The 21,164-nt window shown below is 35.8% G+C and overlaps 1 protein-coding gene across 1 annotated transcript; it reads left to right on the forward strand.

The window, feature by feature from the left end:
• Positions 1-1,830: 1,830 nt before the first annotated feature.
• Positions 1,831-20,042, forward strand: LOC131367584 (protocadherin Fat 4). The gene is made up of 17 exons (XM_058412960.1): positions 1,831-2,045; positions 2,923-3,094; positions 3,943-4,287; positions 4,893-5,803; positions 5,927-6,101; positions 6,411-6,591; positions 7,225-7,475; positions 7,872-12,206; positions 12,717-12,818; positions 12,906-13,207; positions 13,301-13,386; positions 14,416-14,595; positions 14,869-14,996; positions 15,201-15,418; positions 15,526-15,784; positions 16,368-17,486; positions 17,989-20,042. Exons 1-17 carry the CDS (start codon positions 1,998-2,000, stop codon positions 18,210-18,212), a joined length of 9,036 nt encoding a protein of 3,011 aa, XP_058268943.1. The 5' UTR covers positions 1,831-1,997; the 3' UTR covers positions 18,213-20,042.
• Positions 20,043-21,164: the final 1,122 nt, after the last annotated feature.

Raw genomic sequence — 21,164 nt, forward strand, 5'->3', positions numbered from 1 at the left:
ATTCTTTCACAAATGTTTGTAAAAACAGTCTGCATGCCTAGGTGCTTGATTTTATACACCTGTGACCATGGAAGTGATTGGAACACCTGATTCTGATTATTTGGATGGGTGAGCGAATACTTTTGGCAATATAGTGTATATATCAGGAAAGAAGTTTTTCATATATCAGCCAAGTGAACAGGGCATCTTCAAAGTTGTTTGAACTAAACTAAACTAAACTAAGTTCTATTAATATTTTGTACTTATTGTACATTTTACATTTTATAACACTGTATATGCAGATATATGTAGATGAAAATGATCCAAAAATCTGAAAAAAACAAACAAAAATAGGTTCTCTCTATCTGTAATGTCATACCTAATTAAATGAATTGTCTTCTAATTTAGAAAGTGATGCTCATTTATTTATTTAAATGCATTTATTCCTTATGTTTAAAAAAGTATAGTTGCACTAGCGATTAAAAGGCTAAGGCTTTTCGTTTGCAGTGACATCTAGTGGATGTCGCTTGCAATAACATCAAGCATTCACTAATGATGTAATCACACAAAGGTGATTGGAATTTAAAAAGAAATATTAAATTAAGTGTTTCATAGACTCTCAGTAAATGAACTGTTTAAATATTTGAAAACAGGAAATGCTGAAGAATGGTGTAGGGTGTTGATGCTGGTATTTTTATAATATTGACTATGATCATGATATTTTTTAGTTTCAATTGGAAGGTATGTGTAATGTATATAGGTAACTGCTTAAATAATTTTAACCAAAACACATTTTATGTTTAGAAGTTTTTGCAGTTTAATATATCCTCATTGTCATACTTCTTGTACAGGCAGACTTTTATTAAGGTGTTAGATTCATCCCTTGTTGAATGCTTGCTCTCAGAAGAATAAAACAAATCTTACGTGTTGGGAGTGACAAGTGGCTGCACATAAGCAGCAAAGCAGAAAGATATGGGAGCATGTCTATTAAAAGCGTCTTCTGTTGATACAACACAGATTAATATTCTCTGCCATTGTGTTCCTGTTTTGGAGAACTGTCCAAAGCCCATCTGCTGGGTCTCTTTTCACACATCGGCCTCTCTATTCACCTTCTGGGTGAGTGCCATGCTGGTGCCCAGTGAATTGAAACCTCTAAAAGGAGGGGGAATAGGGGGAGGGAAATGATTTAAATAGATCATTGTCAACTTGACAATAAAGGTGGGCAGACACAGGGAGACAGCAACTAGAATAAATATGCAGGAACAAATGCAATGCTGGTGTTTGTGAGTGTGAATTATCAAATGCCTAAATATAACAGTATTTTGAGTTTTATAATTATATAAGGCATTTTGTAAAAAAAAAAAAGAAAACAAAAGGAATTTGCCTTTTGGAAGAGAAGGAAATAATGTTTAGCAGTAAGGCTCAACTACACATTATTCATGCTTTGCTTACTTATGTACCAAGTCAAAATGACCAATTAAAAGACACTGACCTTGTCTCCAAATAATCTGCCAGAAAGAAAGTTTAACTGGACTATTTAAAGCTTAGTTATGTGTATTTTGATTAAGCAGAAGTATTACTAATGATTAAATCTTGTGATATTTTAATCGACACTAGTCAATTTGAAGTCCATTTTTCACTGCATACATTTTAACACATTTTATTACAGTTATACTTTTAATCATGTAAAAAAATTGTACATTAGATTGACATTATAGTATAGATATTAATTAGGCAGACCAAAAGCATTCCTGTTCTTTTAATTAGGGAAAGTGTCAGATTTCTGCGCTCCATAAAGCAGGTTTGCTTTCCCACCAGGGGCGTACACCAACAGTTTTTTTCCCTCTTCATTCCTACACAGCTCTACAGCAGAGCCATTCATATGACAGCCTTCTTTCCTCTGGACTTACGTCAGTTTTAAGGATGTTAAACTTCGAATACAGAGCAGAAATCTCGCATATTTCACTTCTTAAGACATTGACTACCTGCACAGAGAGGTAAATGGATGAACACAACCAATGGCTTCTTTAGGATTGATGAGCCTCAGGTTCCTTGTGCTCTCTTTGGTGAGTACATTCATCAGGTAACTTCACTGTTGTGATCTGACAATCAGTAGTATTACAGCATAGTTTCAGCTGCTTTACTGTTAACTCACAGGTTTGGTTTTCTGAGATTTCTGAATGATATATTTTGAATAAGTGATTTCTAGGATGTCCTTGATTTGTTGTCATTTAGGAGTGTTACCAACTAATATAGGACCGAAGTAAGTGCAATTATGTTTCTATTTTATGTAAAATAGAAATAACTAAATACCTCTGACATTTTAAAATAGAATTTGTACTTTGTACATTTGCATATGATTTAAAAAAACATGCTTGAATATCTTGGTTGAATGCTTCTAAGTGCTTGTAGTTGGTATATTTTAATGGTTATTTGAGGGAAAATAAGTAATAAATAATTTCTAACAAAAACAAACAAACAAATAAAGACATTATTCAAATAGTTTGTTCTCTAGTATTTATTTATTTATTTATTTATTTATCATGGTAAATTTAAAAACCTTTTAAATTTACTTCTAAGTGAACATTTTACTTCTAAGTGAATGTGTGTACACATTCCAAGTGTACACAAATGTGTTGGTTGATGTCCCAGTATGCCTGCAGTTATGTGATCTTGCCCAGTACCTTGGGGGAATCCAAACAAAATACTGAGGTTGGTGAAGGATACCATAAAAGACAGAAAAACAAGAGCTCACAAAGAAGAAACTTTAGAAATCAAGGGATAGTGTTTCTCCTTTTAGAAAAGGTCACAAAGAGCCTTTTTCTTCATGTCTCGGGGGAACTGGTTACAAATGTCACAATACTCAGCGGTTCCCACAGTAGTAATAATGTCAGTCTTGTAATTAACAAAAATGAATCCAACCATTTCTTCACGTTTCTACAGATTTTCTGCACATTATCTGTATATGGGGTGAAATGCACAAATCTGTTAGAAGATCTGGCTTCTTCCACCAATGACTGCTTGAACATCTCCATTCCTCTAAACAGAGCCAGCTCTCAGCTATTCTTTTCCAAGTCTGTGTATTCTTTTGAAGTGAAAGAAGATACACAGCCAGGTGGGTTTAACTTGAGATTATGTTCCTTAATACTACTGCACTGATAGATCAGATTGGTGTTGATTAATTTCTTATAACAGCATCTCTGACAATAGTGGGTGGCTGTAATTCCAGCCACAGGTTTATATTAATGTGCTTGTTCTAATATATTATCGTTTCTATAGTAACAACTTACACACAGACTTATCTGGCAAAAGTTACACATAGACAGATTACAAAAAGTTTTCTGTAAGGAGCCAGATTTGTTTGAAAGGAGCCTCTAGTGTCATTGCTTTGTAATGTAGGAAAGTCCTCAGAGGCAGCTATATTTTTTGCTTTATTAACTTGTTTTAAAAAGAGAGGCTAACGTAAATGACATAAATGACTACAGACTTGTTTCACAAATTGTCCATAACATTACATGTGCAATAAATATATAAATAAATGTATAATACATGAATAAAAAGTATATAAAAATATTGTGATATAAGAGAAATAAAATACTTAAGGCTATGCATTTTTAGGAAAATAATGAGCTTTAGGGTGCTTGCAGTAACTCTTCTAACTCCTTTTTTTTGCAGCCATTGTCTGTAGCCTGGGCTACATATAAATCGCTTATAAGTATGTGGTGTGCAGCATTCCACAAATACTGCCTATTGTTTTTCCATGAGATTTAGTGCCACCTCCTACCGAGCATGATCCTTATTAATTGAACTAATTCACCACTAAGTTCTCTCCACAATATGCAAGAAACTGGAAACCTTTGGCATATGACATGGGATTATTTTAAATTTCAGTGAAAATAATTTTGAAAGCAAGACCATCTAAAATGGACTCCCTCTGTGTCCTTGATCTGTCCTCTAACACAGGAACAATTGTGGGACATCTGGAAGCAGTGCATAATGAAGGACACAGGAGCTTAATGTATTCTGTGCTGGAGGATGACGGAGATGGCCTTTTCCTTCTCAACCCACATTCTGGAGAGTTCCTTTTATCCCGCCTGCTGGATTTTGAGGCAGAGCAATTCTACATCCTAACAGCAGCAGCGCAGTACAGAGATAGACAGCTTACTAGGGTCAGGGTGTATTTCAATGTGGCTGACGTCAATGATAACCCACCAGAATTTAAACTGAATGTCTACTCTGTCTCCTTGCAAGAAGATGCACGTATTGGCCTGTGTTTCTTCAACCTGAATGTCTCAGACGCTGATGATGGTTAGTACGAATGGTGCAGCATTGCAAATGTTACTTTTTTATTGGTTCTTATATCAAAATTATATATTTTTAAGGCTTATTTATGAGCTCTTTTAGTTTCCTGGAGTACTGCAGAGACATAAAAAAATAAATAAGAAAATAAAATCTGCCATGTGTAGCTGACTCATGCTGTCATCTGTTTGCTTCAGGAGTTAAGCCGTAAGGTTCACGCATTTGGTTTGAAAGGCTTGCCCCAGCTGGAATGGTGGAAGCAGTCTCATTAAGTCTTACGTCATAGATCCTTTGTAGCCTCCCAGAGAAGATGAATAGAGGAGCTGTCTCAAGGGAACTGCCTGCCTGATCTAACAATGAAAAAGCCCCTCTGCTTGCTTTGTGTTTTGTTTAGGATGGCAGACTACACTGTAGACTTTTTTGGACACATTAAATGCTCATACGGTTAAAGTAAATAGACATTTTAAATGGTTATGGTTTAAATGAAGGACTCTCTCTAGCTTTCTGGGCAAGCCAGATAGTGTTACAGACATATGGTATATACATCTGTCAACAAACTAGGAATTCAATTGTATTAACGTTCTGTGTTTTCTCCCTTTTGTCTTAATTTGCAGGAATAAATGGAGAATTGGATGTAGCCATAATATCAGGAGACAATCAAAACATGTTTTCACTTAATCAAATGGATAATCTGTGTCTAAAAGAAGAGCTGGACAGAGAGAAATGTGCAACATACAGTCTTATAATTCAGGCCAATGATCGCTCGCTACCTGAAGACACACGACTCACAAGCACTGTGCGTGTTTCTGTTTATGTTGAGGACATTAATGACAATGCTCCAATCTTTATATCGGACAATACTGTTTCCTGTTCAGAGGATATCCTTCTTCAGTCCATTGTAACCATTATCAAAGCAGTTGATGCAGACTCTGGAGCCAATGGGGATGTTCTCTACAGCCTAGAGAATTTAGGAACGGGATCATTCAGCATCAGTCGCACAACTGGAGTCATATATCTGCAGAAACAATTGGACAGGGAGCTTGAAGAGGTAATTACAGTAACTGTAGCAGTCAGAGATAAAGGATTTCCTCAGTTGTCCAGCTCCATGAACCTGACAGTGCTAGTTGAGGATGTCAATGACCATGACCCAGTGTTCTCACAGGCCTCATATAGTACACTTATATATGAAGACACTCCTTGTGGAGCAAGCCTGCTAACCATTCAAGCAAATGATAATGACACTGGAAAAAATGGTGAAGTGCGGTATGAGATTTCTGAGAGTGGCTTTGTAGTGGACTCAGTCCTGGGAATTGTCTCAGTAGTACAACAATTGGACAGAGAAAGGAGTTCTTTCTATTCTTTCATTGTTACAGCAGTGGATAAGGGGGATATTATAAGATCTTCAACAGCCACCATCAATATCACACTACTGGATGTAAATGACTGTGTTCCTGAATTCTCCAAAGATTTGCTCAATTTACATGTATTGGAAAATGAGGACGAGCCTTCACAGACCACTTATCAGGTTTCTATTTTTTTTATTTTTATTTATAAACCCCATGGAAATAAAAAAAAACTAGCATTTAGTATTTAGGAATTCCCAATAACTATACCTGCATAATTTATAAACACTATATGTGTTTTTCAGATAACTGCATTTGATGAAGACCTGGGAGTAAACAGCCATTTAACATACTTTATAGAGAATGGAAACTCAGAGGAGTTGTTCATATTATATCCAAATGGAACATTCCAGATATTACAAAATCTTGACAGGGAGGTCCAAGGTCACCACAAAATAACTGTTATCGCTGTCGACTCAGGTAATAAAATATTTTATTTTCTGTTGATACAACAGGGAATAATAATTATACTTTTAATAATACTATAAGGTGATTTTTCTAGGTGCATTTGTCACCTTGACAATCTTACCGGTTACTTAGACTTAAAATTTGTCTATTGTGTTGTGTGCATGTCATTATATGATTCTCATCAGAACTACAAAAGGGCTGGATAGTGATTACCCACAAGAGATATAATTGCAAAAAAGATTCTGATTTAGATTTGATGCCTTGAATCAGCTGGAAATGTAAAAGATGAAATTAAACTTATTATATTTTTTACTTGTGTAGGTTTCCCACCACTGACAGGAACAGGAACTATACATGTTCTTGTTGAAGATGTCAATGACAATGAACCTCTTTTTGATGGTTATGAATTTAATACATTTATATCAGAAGATGACCCAACTGGAACGATATTTGCAACAATTACAGCCACAGACAAAGATATTGGCATAAATGGGGAAATATGGTAAGTGGTAAAATGTTCTCAAAATGTTAAAATTATATGTAGTAATATGTATTAATGGTTTTAATATAAGCCTGGGAAAACCTTCATATGGTGAAATTCTAACACTCCCTATTATACTATAAATACAAAGTTATGAATATTACAGGATTTCGTGGAATCAAATATGTTTCTCTTTTGCTTACAGCTCAACCATAAGTAAAGGATGGTTTTTCTATAGCATTTTAAAATCTGTTTATCCCAAAATTTAGATTTTTTATTTCAATTGCAGCACAGTAGCAATGCAAATATTTTGACAGCCTGTATTTGATTGCAAACATAATTGGTTGTCTCTTAATGTGACATTCACTGTGTGAGAAAATCACACTTAGCTACAAAGGTTATAGCTGTTTTTAGGCATACGCACTATTTTTATCGTTTCATTTCTTAAACTGGCCTCTTCCCCAAGATGATCTATGCAGGCCAATGGCCTAGGAAACATATCATTGTCATTATGGTGAAGTATATTCATGGTTTCTTATTTGGCTGTTCACCAGAATCCAGCCATAATAACATCCAATGGGCCTTCCTAGACAGAGACACATAAGGTATTTCCTAAATAAATGTATTGCAAACTGACTCCCATATTTTATGCAGGTATTCTTTAAAAGAATCCAGTGCACCGTTTTCCATAAATGAAACAAGTGGAGAGCTATTCAACACTGGTGCCCTGGACAGAGAAACAATTGCCTCATACAATTTGACTGTAGTTGCCCATGATAGGAACTCAAGGAATTCTCTCTCAAGTTCAGCTAGTGTACACATTATTGTAGTGGATGTGAATGATAACTCACCCCAGCTACTCTATGGACCATATGTGGCCAATATTCCTGCAGAGCTGGCCAAAGGTAAGAGTAAACCTGTAAGACTGGGCATAGTCATTTAATCATGGTGACTACTCTTAAGTTGTAAAATTTATAGTTTTTGTTTCTATTACAGTGGTTTAGCATGGTTAAAGGGATCTTATGCACGCCACTTTTTGTTCTGCTTTGCATTATGCCTAAAATCCTTACTCCAGATAAAAATCACAGAAGCATATACCCTTGTTTGGCTTATTTATTACTTTTTGACTTCTTTTTTTGCATTCTGTTAGAAAAGCATCACATGATGACAGATATAAAAAGAATTGGTAGAGATTCAATACAAACAGCAAAAATGAATTAACTAAATAACATTTATACAAATGAAATATGTATATTCTACACACTGAACTTTTAAAAATGTATTTAATTACACTCTTTCAGGATCAGTTGTGTGTGCAGTGATAGCCAAAGATGCAGACGAAGGAAAGAATGGACAGCTGAATTTCTCTCTATATGGACAACATGCCCATCTCTTCACTGTCAGTTCTGACAGGGGAACTGTGTACACTGTAGATGCCCTCAAAAGAACAAGAGACATTACAGTGAATATTCGTGTGCAGGATAGAGGCACCAGTCCTAAAATGGACACCACTACCTTGACTGTGCGATTTCAAAATGCTTCAGATTTTCCCCATCTTGTAGTGCATGTCAATCAGCCTGTGCTCTCTGAGGACACACTTCCTGGAACCATGGTGGCAGTAGTTACTGCAGACACAAATAGATTTGGACCTATTTTTTTTTACTTAGCAAATGGAAACATTGGAGAGGTATTTGAGCTCCATGAGAAGACTGGTGAGATGAAGGTGAAAAGGTCTTTGGATTTTGAAAGCAACAAAGATTTTCATCTTTTAGTTGAGGCTAGAGACTCAGGTGTCCCGCCATTTTCCACTTATACTGAAATTCATTTGAATATCAGTGATGTAAATGATAACCCACCTGTCTTCATGATGGAAGACTATAGGTGTGAGGTGTTTGAAAACTTACCTGTGGGTTGGGTATGTGATGTGGTAGCTATTGATGCTGACTCTCATGCAAATGGACAAGTACAGTATTCCATTTTGTCTGGAAACATTAACGGTGCATTTTCAATAGATGAAACTCATGGCGTTCTTAGAACAGAAAGGAGTTTAGACAGAGAGGACATACCAGAGTACAAAATCATTATTAAAGCTGTGGATAAAGATGACAGTAGGTACACCGCTACTGCATTAGTAAATATAGTTGTACTGGACACAAATGACCATGCACCTCGTTTTTCTGAGATCTTCTTTATAGAGGTTCCTGAGGATGCACTAGTTGGCTTTCCAGTGATTCACATAACAGCCATTGATGAAGATATTGGTGTTAATGCTATCATTTCTTATTCTATTCAGGACCAGATTAAGCAAATGCCTTTCAGTATTGATAAAAATAGTGGAACAATATTTGTGGTGGGCCCTTTGGATAGAGAGCATCAAGACCATTATATTGTAAGAGTTAATGCCAATGATTCAGCCTGGAGTATCAGTACAGATGTCACCATAATCATTACAGATATCAATGACAATATACCATTGTTTTCTCAGTCCAACTATTTTGTAACCATTCCTGAGACTAAAGACATGGATATGTTCCTGTTAAAAGTCACTGCTATTGACAGGGACCTTGGACAAAATGCCCAAATTCTGTACTTTATAGAACCACCAAGTGAGAAGTTCTTTGTTAATATATCCGTGGGAGACATATTTATAAAACAACAGATTTTTATCAATGAACATGAATCTCAAAGCTTCAATTTTACTGTTGTTGCTGTAGATTGTGGCAATGTACCTTTGAATAGCTCAGTCACGGTGACAGTAATGTTTGTTCAGTATAATTATTTTCCACCCTCTTTTCTGCCCTTTATCCCAAATTTATCAATTCCTTTTACATTGCCTATAGGAACAGAGATTATTCAGTTAACAGCCATAGATCCAGAATTTCCTAAAAAGAACAATAGTGTTAAGTACATCGTCAGTGGAGGAAATGGATCAGATTTTTTTGAGGTGGAACATTTTACTGGGAAAGTACGACTAAGTAGAACATTCAGGCAAAGTTTCAGCACTTTCCTCAATCTTGTAGTTACAGCAAGAGACAGCGGCTTCCCTCCTCTTTCTTCCCAAATTGATATCAACTTAGAAGTAGCACAGGAAAATTTGTTCACTCCACACTTTTCCGAAAAACACATTGCATTTTCTGTCCCTGAAAACCTCCCTTTGGGTTCAGTCATTGGGAAAATACAAGCACAAGACCAAGATGTTGGTTTAAGTGGACTGGTGTCTTACTTGATTGAGGGTGGAAATAAGGATGGACTGTTTTATGTGGAGCGCCTTTCAGGACTGATTAAGCTAGCTAAACCACTTGACTTTGAGGCAGAAAAAAATCATCACATTCTTATCATTGCCAAAGATGGAGCCTGGTTTTCAAAGACTGGGAGAATCAGTGTTACCATAAATGTTACAGACATTAATGATAATCCACCAGTCTTCACGTCTACTGAGTACATGACTTCTGTCTCAGAAAATAGTCCAATAGGCTCTTCAGTGTTTCAGATAATTGCCACTGATAAAGATTCTGGAAGTAATGCAGAAGTAACATATTCACTAATATCAGGACACACAGATTACTTCTCTTTGGATTCCATAAATGGCACTATAACCACCCTAGAAATCTCTGACTTTGAACAACAGCAAAGTTTTGAACTTACTGTCATGGCCTCTAACTTAGATAATCCAGCTTTTTATGATATAGCACATGTTACCATTCGGGTGATAGATGTCAATGAATATATACCAAGTTTCCAGAGACATCTTTACAACTTTTCTGTGCCAGAAACCATTCCTTTGCAAACAGAGATTGGACGTGTTGTGGCTACTGATTATGACTTGGGGTTTAATGGTGAGATTCATTACTTACTTTTTGGTCAAAGTAAAAAAGCTGGCTTTGTAGTTCATGAAAGAAGTGGAAAAATATACACATCCAAAGACATGAGAAATCAAGGACAAAATCATGCCGCTCTCCACATAATTGCTAAAAACAGAGGTAGCATAACCGGCTTCAATGTTGACGAGGCCCTTGTTCATATACATGTAATTGATGAAAATGATCCTCCAGAGTTTGATTCTGCTCTTTACACAGTAATGATACGTGAAGATACTTCAGTTGGGACCTCTATAGTTAAAGTAGGTGCCTCAGACCAAGATGTGGTACTGAAATGGGGCAGGTTCTCCTATGGCATTGAGAGTGGAAATGTTAACAGCTCCTTCAGTATTGATCCTGTTGATGGAATTATCACAGTAAACAATGAGCTGGACAGAGAGTTATGGCCTTTTTATAACCTCACAGTTGTTGCTATTGATGAGGGCTCACCTCCTGTAACAGGCAGCACATCTGTGGTTGTTACCATTATTGACATCAATGATAATGCCCCTAGACTTATATCCACAGATGGATTTGTCAGAGAAAATCAGCCACATGGAACATTAGTGGCTACTCTGACAGCCATTGATGATGATCTCCCACCAAATCAAGGTCCTTTCACATACTGGCTGATAAGGCCTGCCTTGAGAAACAGTTTTACACTCACATCTGATGGAGTTCTCTTCACTTCAAGACCACTGGATCGTGAAGTCAGTCCTTTTTTTGATATACACATAGTAATCCAGGATGCAGGTTCCCCTCCCTTGTCCTCCACCACTATGTTTCATGTTAAAGTTCTAGATGAAAATGACAATTCACCGGTACAAAGAATCATCAATATTTTTGTCAAATATTATGGAACCTTTTTCCATGGAGGACTAATTGGTAATGTGAGACCAGATGATTTGGATGAATTAGATGTGTTTAACTGTACCATTATAAATGGACAGATGAAGATGTTTAGTTTTCCTTTTGGCATGTGCGACTTGTGGTCCTCACCATTTCAAGGAGAGGCAACTCACAATATCACTGTTGAAGCAAGCGACCACTTCCACCCTCCAGTAAACAACAGCATCTATGTAAATTATAAAGGGTTTACCAATTTGTCACTGGACAATTGTGTCTTATTCTATGTTTCTTTTGCCAATCTTGAGAACTTTTTGTCACTGAACTACCTTAAGTTTGCGAAAGCTCTGGATAGCCTTTTTAATCTGCAAGCATCAAAGAGCCATGTATTTGGAATGAGGATACATGGCAATGAAACGGTTCTTCTTGCAGCAATGAAAAGTTATAATGGACTTTATCTGAGTGGAATAGTGGCAAGTGGTATCTCACGCATGCATAAGAAGTTACTTGAAGTACAGAGCAATTTGACTATATCTCAAATAACCAGCGACCCCTGCTCACTGAAACCTTGTCAAAATGGTGCAACCTGTAACAAAAATATCCACATCACTCAAGACATTGCTGTTCTGGAAAGTTCTCGTCTCATATTTGTGTCTCCCCAGTATGCAGAGGTTTTTAACTGTTCATGCCCTGCTGGATTTACTGGAACTAGGTGTGAGTATGATGTAGATGAATGCTTGGAAAATCGTTGTGAAAATGGAGGCAGCTGCTATAACAACCCCGGAGGATTTCTGTGCCATTGCTTGGAGGGATTCTCTGGACTGCATTGTTCTATTGTTGATAATGAGTGTCAGAGAGTAGTGTGTTCCAATGGTGGGACATGCTGGAACATACAAGGAGGATTCTTCTGTGACTGCAGACCTGGCTATGAAGGTAACTAGAACATTTGCATCTTTATTTATTTATTTATTTATTTATTTATTTATTTATATTTACTTAATCTTCCTCTATCTGTGCATTCACCTATCCCAGTTTTCTCCCAATTTGGTTACTTGCCAAAATGGGAGAAATGGTTATTTACACAAACTATCTCATGACATCTACCAACCTGGGGAGAGTGAGTGCTAGCACATATTTCCTTTAAGACGTGTGAAGCCAAACACATCCTTTTAAAATTGCCACCCATGCTACATCACAGGGCAGTTGAAAACTTACAGGAAAGTACTTAACGCTTCTCTTTCCCATCGATAGGGAGTAAGCAATGCCTGTGTTTGTGTGGGTTTCCAACTGATTCTCTGTTTTCCTCTTCACTATTTATGGGGCTTGAGATCCACTGCAACCCTTTCTAGGACAATGGTTTTATTAAGATGAATGAATGGAATAGAGATCTTTTGAGTACAATTTCAATTATGAGTACAAAATCATGTTCTTTATTTTCTATAGGAAGATTTTGTGACTACATCATAGATCATTGTGCATCATCCCCTTGCCGCCAAGGTCAATGCTCAAATTTTTTAACAGGGTATTCTTGTCACTGTCCATTTGGTAAGATGCGTTTTTTTCATGTTGCAATGTAATATAGTTTTTATTAACATTAATAACATAATAATTAATATTAATATTTGTTCTTAGGTGTCACTGGAGTTAACTGTGAAGAGCATAGTTACGGTTTTGAGGAGTTGTCCTATTTGGAATTTCCCCCTTTAAATCCCAGATACAATTTTATCTCTCTGGAATTTGCAACGGTGAAACAGAACTCTTTGCTGTTGTACAATCCGGGAGAACCGTCATCTTCAGAATTTTTTGCACTTGAAATTGTGGATGGACGACTATGTCTCTCTTTTGACCTTGGGTCAGGGGTTATAAGACTGGAAACCGCCAAACCAGTGGCTGATGGGAGCTTCCACAATGTCACTATTAGGAGAATTGGAAATGTGGGCCATTTATCTGCACACCAATCATGTATTACATTAACACCTGCCATTATCATTTGTACTAATTAACCCTAAATGTAAGCCTTTTTGCAGATAGCCTCTTTGGAGGTTGACAGCTGCAGTGCTGATGAGCCCAGAGATTATTGCTTGTCACAACATGAAGGTATTGGAACCCAGAGGTAGGATATGGTACCACTTTTAGTTAGAAATTCCTGTGTCTCTACATATGGCCTGTAGAGTTCACTACTAATATAAGCAGACAGAACTTTCATCATTTATTCACTTTATTTAAGAACTGTAGGGTTGCTGTTCTGGCCGCAAGCCACATTGTAAAAAAACAGCCAAGACACGAAAAACAGCTAACTGCCCTCCTAACCTGCCAGCTAACCCCCACCCCCTGGAACTCCCCCTCTCTTTTAAAGTGAGCATGAATTGACAGCTGGAACCAGCTCTTATTAATTAACAACATTTAATGTTCTCAGTCCAACTAGTGTCTTCAACATTACAATATCATTTAAAATGAGGTCAAAGGGGTGAAAAAATTGAAAATTCATTTTGTTAGTCCACAAGCTAGTGAAAACTCCAATGTACTGCCCAGTCGCATGCCTTAGTTGCCCAGGAACATAATCAAATAAGACAAAAGTTTTAGCCAACATAACATAACATCCCATGTTGGTTAAGTGCATTAATATTCACACGAGTGAATGAACAAGTTTATGGTAAGAGAACAATATTGTAGCCTTCATCCTTATCCAAACCCGATGACAAATTTGCACTTTGTTTTTCTCTGTTTCATCAGAGTTTTCATATGCATATTCATTAATCAAACTGGTATAAATTATTCAATTATCAGCCAGATCATGATTATCAGTAGTTGAAAAAGTACACATTAAATGAAATGTTGTTTTGCAAAACTCTGAGGTAGGGTTTATTTTCTTTCTTTGATTTCTGAACCTACTTGTTCACTGATCAACTATAAATAAAAAAATAAATATCCCTGACACTAAATCTGCTTGTCCCAATTGCCTAAGCAAGTGATTTGTCCAATGCTGACTTGGAAATAACTTGTTTATTAGACACTATATTTTCTACTATATTTTATTAGTCACTGTTGCTTGTGTTATCTTATACGGCTAGTCATAAATAGTAGAAACTGTGTAATTGAAAAAATTATATTATTTGTGTATTTGTGCCATTTTTACATGCAGGACTCTGGATGTTAGAACTAATAACCTAACACTGGGAAGTGTAAAGTCCATTGATGTGATTTTGCTGAGGCCTTATCAAGTGAGAACTCATAACTTTGTTGGATGTGTGAGAAATATGAAGTTGAACGATGTCTTGCTTGATACTTCAAAGGCTCTGGCATCTCACAAAATACTTGAGACGTAAGCTTTAGTATATAATGGTATAATGATGGTACAATAAATGTATGAAAAATATTGCAGATTCATCTTATTTAATATAAAACTGTATTTTTAAATCCACAATATTGGCTTTAGGCACTTTATAAAATTTACCATTAGAATATATATTACATTCTTCCATTCACTGTTCCATTCTACTAAGCAATTTATCCTGATTAGAATAATGATGAATGTAAAGTCTATCTCAGGAATATATACCATAAAATGATATATTTTTCTGTGTGTATTTTATAGTTGTCCACGGGCAGATGTAGCTCCATGCATCAGCAGTAAATGTCTGAATGGAGGTGTTTGCCATGATCTCTGGTCCCATCACTACTGCCAGTGTGCTGAGAATTTCACTGGACCTAACTGTGATAGCAGTAATGCATTTTTGTTCTTGTTTGTTTCTTTTTCTTCCTTCTTTCCAACTACTTTGATCATTATCCATAATTATTATAAATTATATATAATATAATATGTATAATACTTTATTATATACATTGCAGTGATCAATATTGAACAAGAAAAATTCATTACTCATCAGATAATAATGTCAAGAAGAATAATGTCAATTTACTCAATAGATGTCTCTGAGGATCATGGATTATTTCTCAGTGAGGGGACATACATTGTGTTTGTTGTCAAGGAAAGCTACATTAGAAATCAGTTGCTTCAAGCCTTTCTGGATGAAAAACATGGAGCCACTCAAGGGTTTGTCAGTTTTGAGATCAAAATGAGGACAATCAAAAATGACTGTGTTGTAATTTTTTGTCAAAGCAAAACAGTGCACCTAGAACTTAAGGTAAGCAATTTGTGTCAGATAGCATATGTGAAATTTTAGTTTCAGACAGCACATGTGAAATTTTGCACAGTAATGTTTTATCTCTTTTATTTTTTTAACCTATTCAGATACTTGATGGGAAACCTCTATACAAATTCACACATTTAATGTCAGGACAACAGTGGGAGCTTGGTGTAGGGACTACTGTGTCAGATGGACAATGGCATGTCCTTCTCTTGCGTAGACATGGACCAAACATTATTTTACTCCTGGATGAGCAGCTTGTTAAGAATATTACCCATAGCTTCATTAGCCAAACTTCTGTTTTAGTAGAAATGATCATGTTGGGGTCAGAAGCATCTGGTGAGTCAAGAGAGCTAGATTTAGGTGAGTAGCATATAATGATATTGTGGTATATCTGCTACTGATCTGTGACAATATAATTAATTCAAAATGGATATGTAAAAACTGTACTATTCTACTTAAGACTCAAAATATTACTAGAAATGTAGATGTAAATAATTATGTAGCACCTTTAACTATAGACATTGCCACAAAATAGCTTTACAGAAATCTAGATGAAGATTTAGATCCTTAATGAACTACATGAATGCAATAAATAAATGATCTAAAACCTCCCTGAGATGCCATGAAATTAAACCTTGAATGGAACCAGACACTGATATACACAATATTTACTGTGTGTTGAAAGAATGTTTGGTTTGACCATAGTACGCCTAAGAGTACTGGGATGAGCAGAGAGCATTCTATATGATTACAGCAACAGTTGATAGGTATAAGTGTACAATATCCAGGTGAGATTATCCACTAAAGCATGGTTAAGACCTAAGACCTAGTTGTAAACAGTTATGTGAAGCAGAAGAAGATCAGGATAGATTATGAATATTCTGTTGTCATCTTAAAATGATTTGCACATTTACTCTTTTATCTTCATCCCAAAATCCTGCAGATTTTGTAGGGTGTGTGGACTACATCAAACTAAATGGATATATCCTACCCTTCAATGGGCACAATGAGATAGTAGAGGCAAAACCCAGTCCTTCACTTTTCAAGAAAGACTGTGTGTCTGCAGACCACTGCATCCTCTCACCTTGCTTTAAGGAATCCTGCCTGACTCAGTCTTGTATAAGTAGCAGTGACTGTATTTCCTCTTCCTCAGAAAATGGCTGGTGTTTCTGTTTACAAAACGTATCTTCTTCACCATGCAGTCCATGCTCATCTCACACTGAATATAAAGAAGACTGTTTCCAAACTGAGAAAGATCCTCCCTTATGGATCATTGCTATTGTATTTCCTATAACTCTCATACTACTAATCTTAAGCCTCTGCTTTGTACTGAAAAGACAGGGGATGGTGTGGCACATCAAACCCAGAACTCAACCTTGTATCACAGAACCAACTAAGCAGCATGGCAAAGATAATGTGGCATTCAGTCCTGACGATGATGGTGGTGTCCAACACATTTCTAATGAGAACAAGAAACCAGATCTGTTAGTTGCAGGGGAACTTAGGCAGAGAGATGAAAGCTTTAGTCATAGCCATCTTACAGGGTTTGGGGGAAGTGAGCTCGAGTACTATGAAATTGACAGTACATACACAACATGCTGCTCTAATATCAAGCCCCTGCAAATAAATACAGATAGTTATGATAGGTTAGGCCTGATTGGTAGTTCAGGAAAAGATGCTCCTCCACAAACACAAAATTCTCAAGTTTCTCCATCCATGTGTGAAGAACCAACAACGATGGAGTCTCATACCTATCCTGAATCGTCAGCGCTTAGACATGGCATACTGTATGCAACAAGAATGTGTGGTAAGGTGGATGATGGGTACAAAAATCATCAAGCCCACCATCTTTCCAAGCTTACCCCTGAACTATCAGATCCCCCTCGTTTCCTCTCGGTGGATGAGGTTAAATTATTAAGCATTCCACTAGGTCAAGCCAAAGTGGGAGAGAGCTCATCAGAAAGCGACAGCCACAGCTCCTTCACATGCTCAGAATATGACTGTGAGAGAGAACTCTGCTTTATCAGTGCAAAGGACAAGATCCACAAGCATGTGAAAGAAGGTATGCACTATAGAGCACATTTTATTTATTAAGGATTGGGTTCAAAAAGAAATATTTATTATGATATGCTTTACAATTATTTGAGAGAACTATTATATAACTATTTTAAGCTTGATTCTCCATTTTGACACAATTTTTGAAGACCAATTTTGCACAAGATTTGGTGCCTTTTTAGATCACTAGCAACTTTATTTCAAAAAGAGGTAAGTGAAAAATCTGAGTGTTCTAACTGTCATGCACTTGACTTGGCTCTCAAGCTCACACTGTAGCTGCTAGTTATATAATTGTGTAAAGCCTGGCTGAGTTGTGCTTACAAAGCAGGTGTTCCCACAAACTAATTACTCCCTAAGATGTTTTCTAGCACATTTTTGTGCATTTATTAGCTCTTTCCACTGAGAAGAGGTCAACAATGGCATGTCTACCATTTAAAAATGTACAGATATGTCTTCAAGTTTTTAAAAATGTTTTTTGGTCACTAAACTGTCTTTTCTCTATATTACAGACTGGTCAAGAGGACAGCTCATACTGGCTGTTCCATCACCCTTCAGAGATGTCCAGACTCCTCCAGATAGACCTGACTCTGGGAATATCCTGCAATGGGAGAGCATCCTTGACCTAGGAGTCCATTTTAATACATACTCAGATGTTTTTGAGGATATAGCGAGCCTCCCTGTCATTCAAATGCAGGATTGTGATGTCCACAGTGATGAAGAACATATTATTTAAAATTGTTATTACCATAACTATAAGCCTTTCAGTTTTGGAAGTTTGGAAGTACAGTACAATGCACTTTTATGTACAGCAACTGAACAGATTCAACATTAACACAGTTTTAAAGAATGCTTTCTTTCCCCAGAAAAAAGGCACTGTTTCTATAACAATTCAGCATTTGAAAAGAGTACATCATAAATATGCTCTGGTAGATTTTATCTGCTAGATTGATCGATTTCATTGTAAAGAAATAAACTATTAATCAAGCAATTCAACTATATTAACATTTTTTCCCTCTATATTAACATTTCTTTAAGCAAACACTGAATTGTATAAGGAGACAGGGGGCTCATTATTATAAGGCTCATTTTTAAATGAAAGCATGTGACTTTTACCTCAGGTGATGATTCAGAAAATTAATTTGAAAGCCCATGTCCAATTTCAAACAATTCATTCTTTAAAATTTTCATAAATATATTTTTTATAAATGTGCAAGTAAATGTGAATATGAAATTAAATATTTACATGTGACTACGATGTATGAAAACACTGGGAAAAACAGGGGAAGCATAATTCAGCTTCAACAATATATACTAACAAAGTCAAAATGTGATCATGTGAAGAGTTTTCCCAAGCTGTCATGCATATAGGAACAAAATACACAGACTCTCCTGAAGTTCATGAAGTTACCACTTGAGGTTACTATTTCTTTAAAAACAGAACTCCTAGTCCCGTAATAGAGACAAATATACGACATTGTAGTTCCAAAGTTGACCACAAGATGCTGCTAATATGACTCAAAGTATATACAAACAGTGTTGCCAGATTGGACTGAAGATTTCCATCCCAATTACAGCTTAAAAGCCGCCCATTTCAAAAAATACCAGCCCAAAATGCATACTGTGATAACTAATACAATAACAAACAGAAAACCCAAAACAAATGGGTTAATGCAAAGGGCCCTATTTAGACACACACACACACAACATTAGCTACATGTATACGCTTTATTTAATTATCAAACATGACATCAGAATTTTATAGCAGAATAATAGTGTATAAACACGCTTACCTTTTTATAGGCAGAACGTCTCTTGAAATATTATAGAATGGATCGCTCTCCCATTCTTTTCAGTAGGACTTTCTATATTTCCCCAACTTTGGCATGATGATGATAATAAAAACACTTACAGCTTTGCTAATAACTTTGGGATATTGGCTTAATGAGTACAATGATTACAACAACCGACCAATCAAGATTGAAGTCTGACTGGACAGGACTCTGCTGAACCTTATTGGCTAAACTAACCCATATTATTTAAGCATTAACATTACATTTTATACTTCAATGTAAAGTTCGTTTGAATGGAAAATGAATAAAATATCATGTTTATAGTCAAAAATAAAAACTCACCAGTTGCATCAAAAACCAGCCCAAATTTTATCTACCCGCCCAATTTTTTTCCCAGCTAGATGTGACCAAAAGGAGCCCAATTGGGTGGGAACCCACCCAATCTGGCAACACTGTTAGAAATAGCTTAAGTGCCCTGTGACTTTAATCTTTATTGAAACTAGCGTTTCCAAACAACCCAAAATGGATATGATATTATTTATTTATTTATTTATTTATTTTTCAAGAGTCAAGAGGTATATTTGAAAGGTCTCCAACTTCAAATAAATAATTAATAGAATTCACTGTTTATACTTACATATATATTCATTCAGATGTTCAATATATTTTTTCACTGGTTTATTTATATCTATTTATTACAAGTATACTGCTGGTACCATCACACAAAATCTGTTCTTTGTTGCACTGACTGAAATGACAATGTTAATAGTGAGGAGAGAAGAGAATTCCTCTGTATGTCTACACATATGGTGGTATTGACAATAAAGAACCTTGAAATAATACATAAGTAACACATAAGGGGCCTGGTTTATACTTTAAGCATCGCTCCAAATTCAACCATAAAATGTTTAGTAATATCATGAACAGCAATGAATGATTGCTGTCATAATTGTCACAAGCTGCATCTCAAATTCCAAACCCTGACCTGTTAATTCAAAGAATTGACTGACTTGTAAGGTTATTATCATTATTATTCTCTATTTTGTAGTTGGTGATGGTCTTAATGCTTAGAATGAAAATTTATTTATGGATATTTCTTTTTATTTGAAAATTATGATGGAAAAATTGTATTCATTAACATAAGAATTATTACACAGAAACATTTTTTAGGAGTAACACAGAAATATATGATCTAAGTTGGCCTTTGCAAATAGTGCCCCTAGTGGCTAGTTCCGGCCAAGTTGCATAAATCTTTCAAGTTTCATGCAAATCAATCATTAAATGAATTAAATGTTACAACTGTTTTAATAAAAACTTTTATTAATCTTCATTCTGGAAAATAAACCCTGATAAATATTGACTATCACTTTAATTTTTAATAATAGATATAGCATGAATAAAAAAAGGCAGGTAATTAACAAAATTGGAAAAAGGTTAAGGTATATTCAGTAATCCACTGAATCGTGAGCAAAATAGTTCTACAGCAAACCATATTTTACAATATATATGCTTGGTTTTATGTGTACAAACATGAATAGCAACCCTGATTTATCTGAGTGACATTACATTCAATACTCACAGAGCCATAGAAGGCTGTTCCATTCAAGTGTGGTGGAGCTTAATTAAAACCTTATATGTTTGTAGCTTCACCATGTAATGTTTGATTGGCATATGGAATACATATTATTTATAAATCTCTTTAATCTCTATAATCTCAAAGTTTCAGACTTTGCTTAAAAATTTGACAAAAAACCTTTGGAAATATGGCAAAGAATACCCTGTCCATAAAAGTAGGTTTTGCATATGATAAAAAAATGGGGAAAATTAAGTGATTTATGAATCCTTTAAGTAACCCACCATTCAAGTATCAACATACAGTCAGTTATGAGTTATAG

The sequence above is a fragment of the Hemibagrus wyckioides genome, linkage group LG17 (assembly GCF_019097595.1).
Source record: "Hemibagrus wyckioides isolate EC202008001 linkage group LG17, SWU_Hwy_1.0, whole genome shotgun sequence".
Lineage (NCBI taxonomy): Eukaryota > Metazoa > Chordata > Actinopteri > Siluriformes > Bagridae > Hemibagrus > Hemibagrus wyckioides.

What these genes read in the sequence shown, in the direction of transcription:
- LOC131367584 (XM_058412960.1), top strand. Translation starts at nt 1,998, where the DNA reads ATGGCTTCTTTAGGATTGATGAGCCTCAGGTTCCTTGTGCTCTCTTTG. An exon ending in GGCATAAATGGGGAAATATG is followed by an intron (nt 6,592 to 7,224) that starts GTAAGTGGTAAA and finishes TATTTTATGCAG; the next exon opens with GTATTCTTTAAAAGAATCCA. An exon ending in TCTCACAAAATACTTGAGAC is followed by an intron (nt 14,596 to 14,868) that starts GTAAGCTTTAGT and finishes TGTATTTTATAG; the next exon opens with TTGTCCACGGGCAGATGTAG.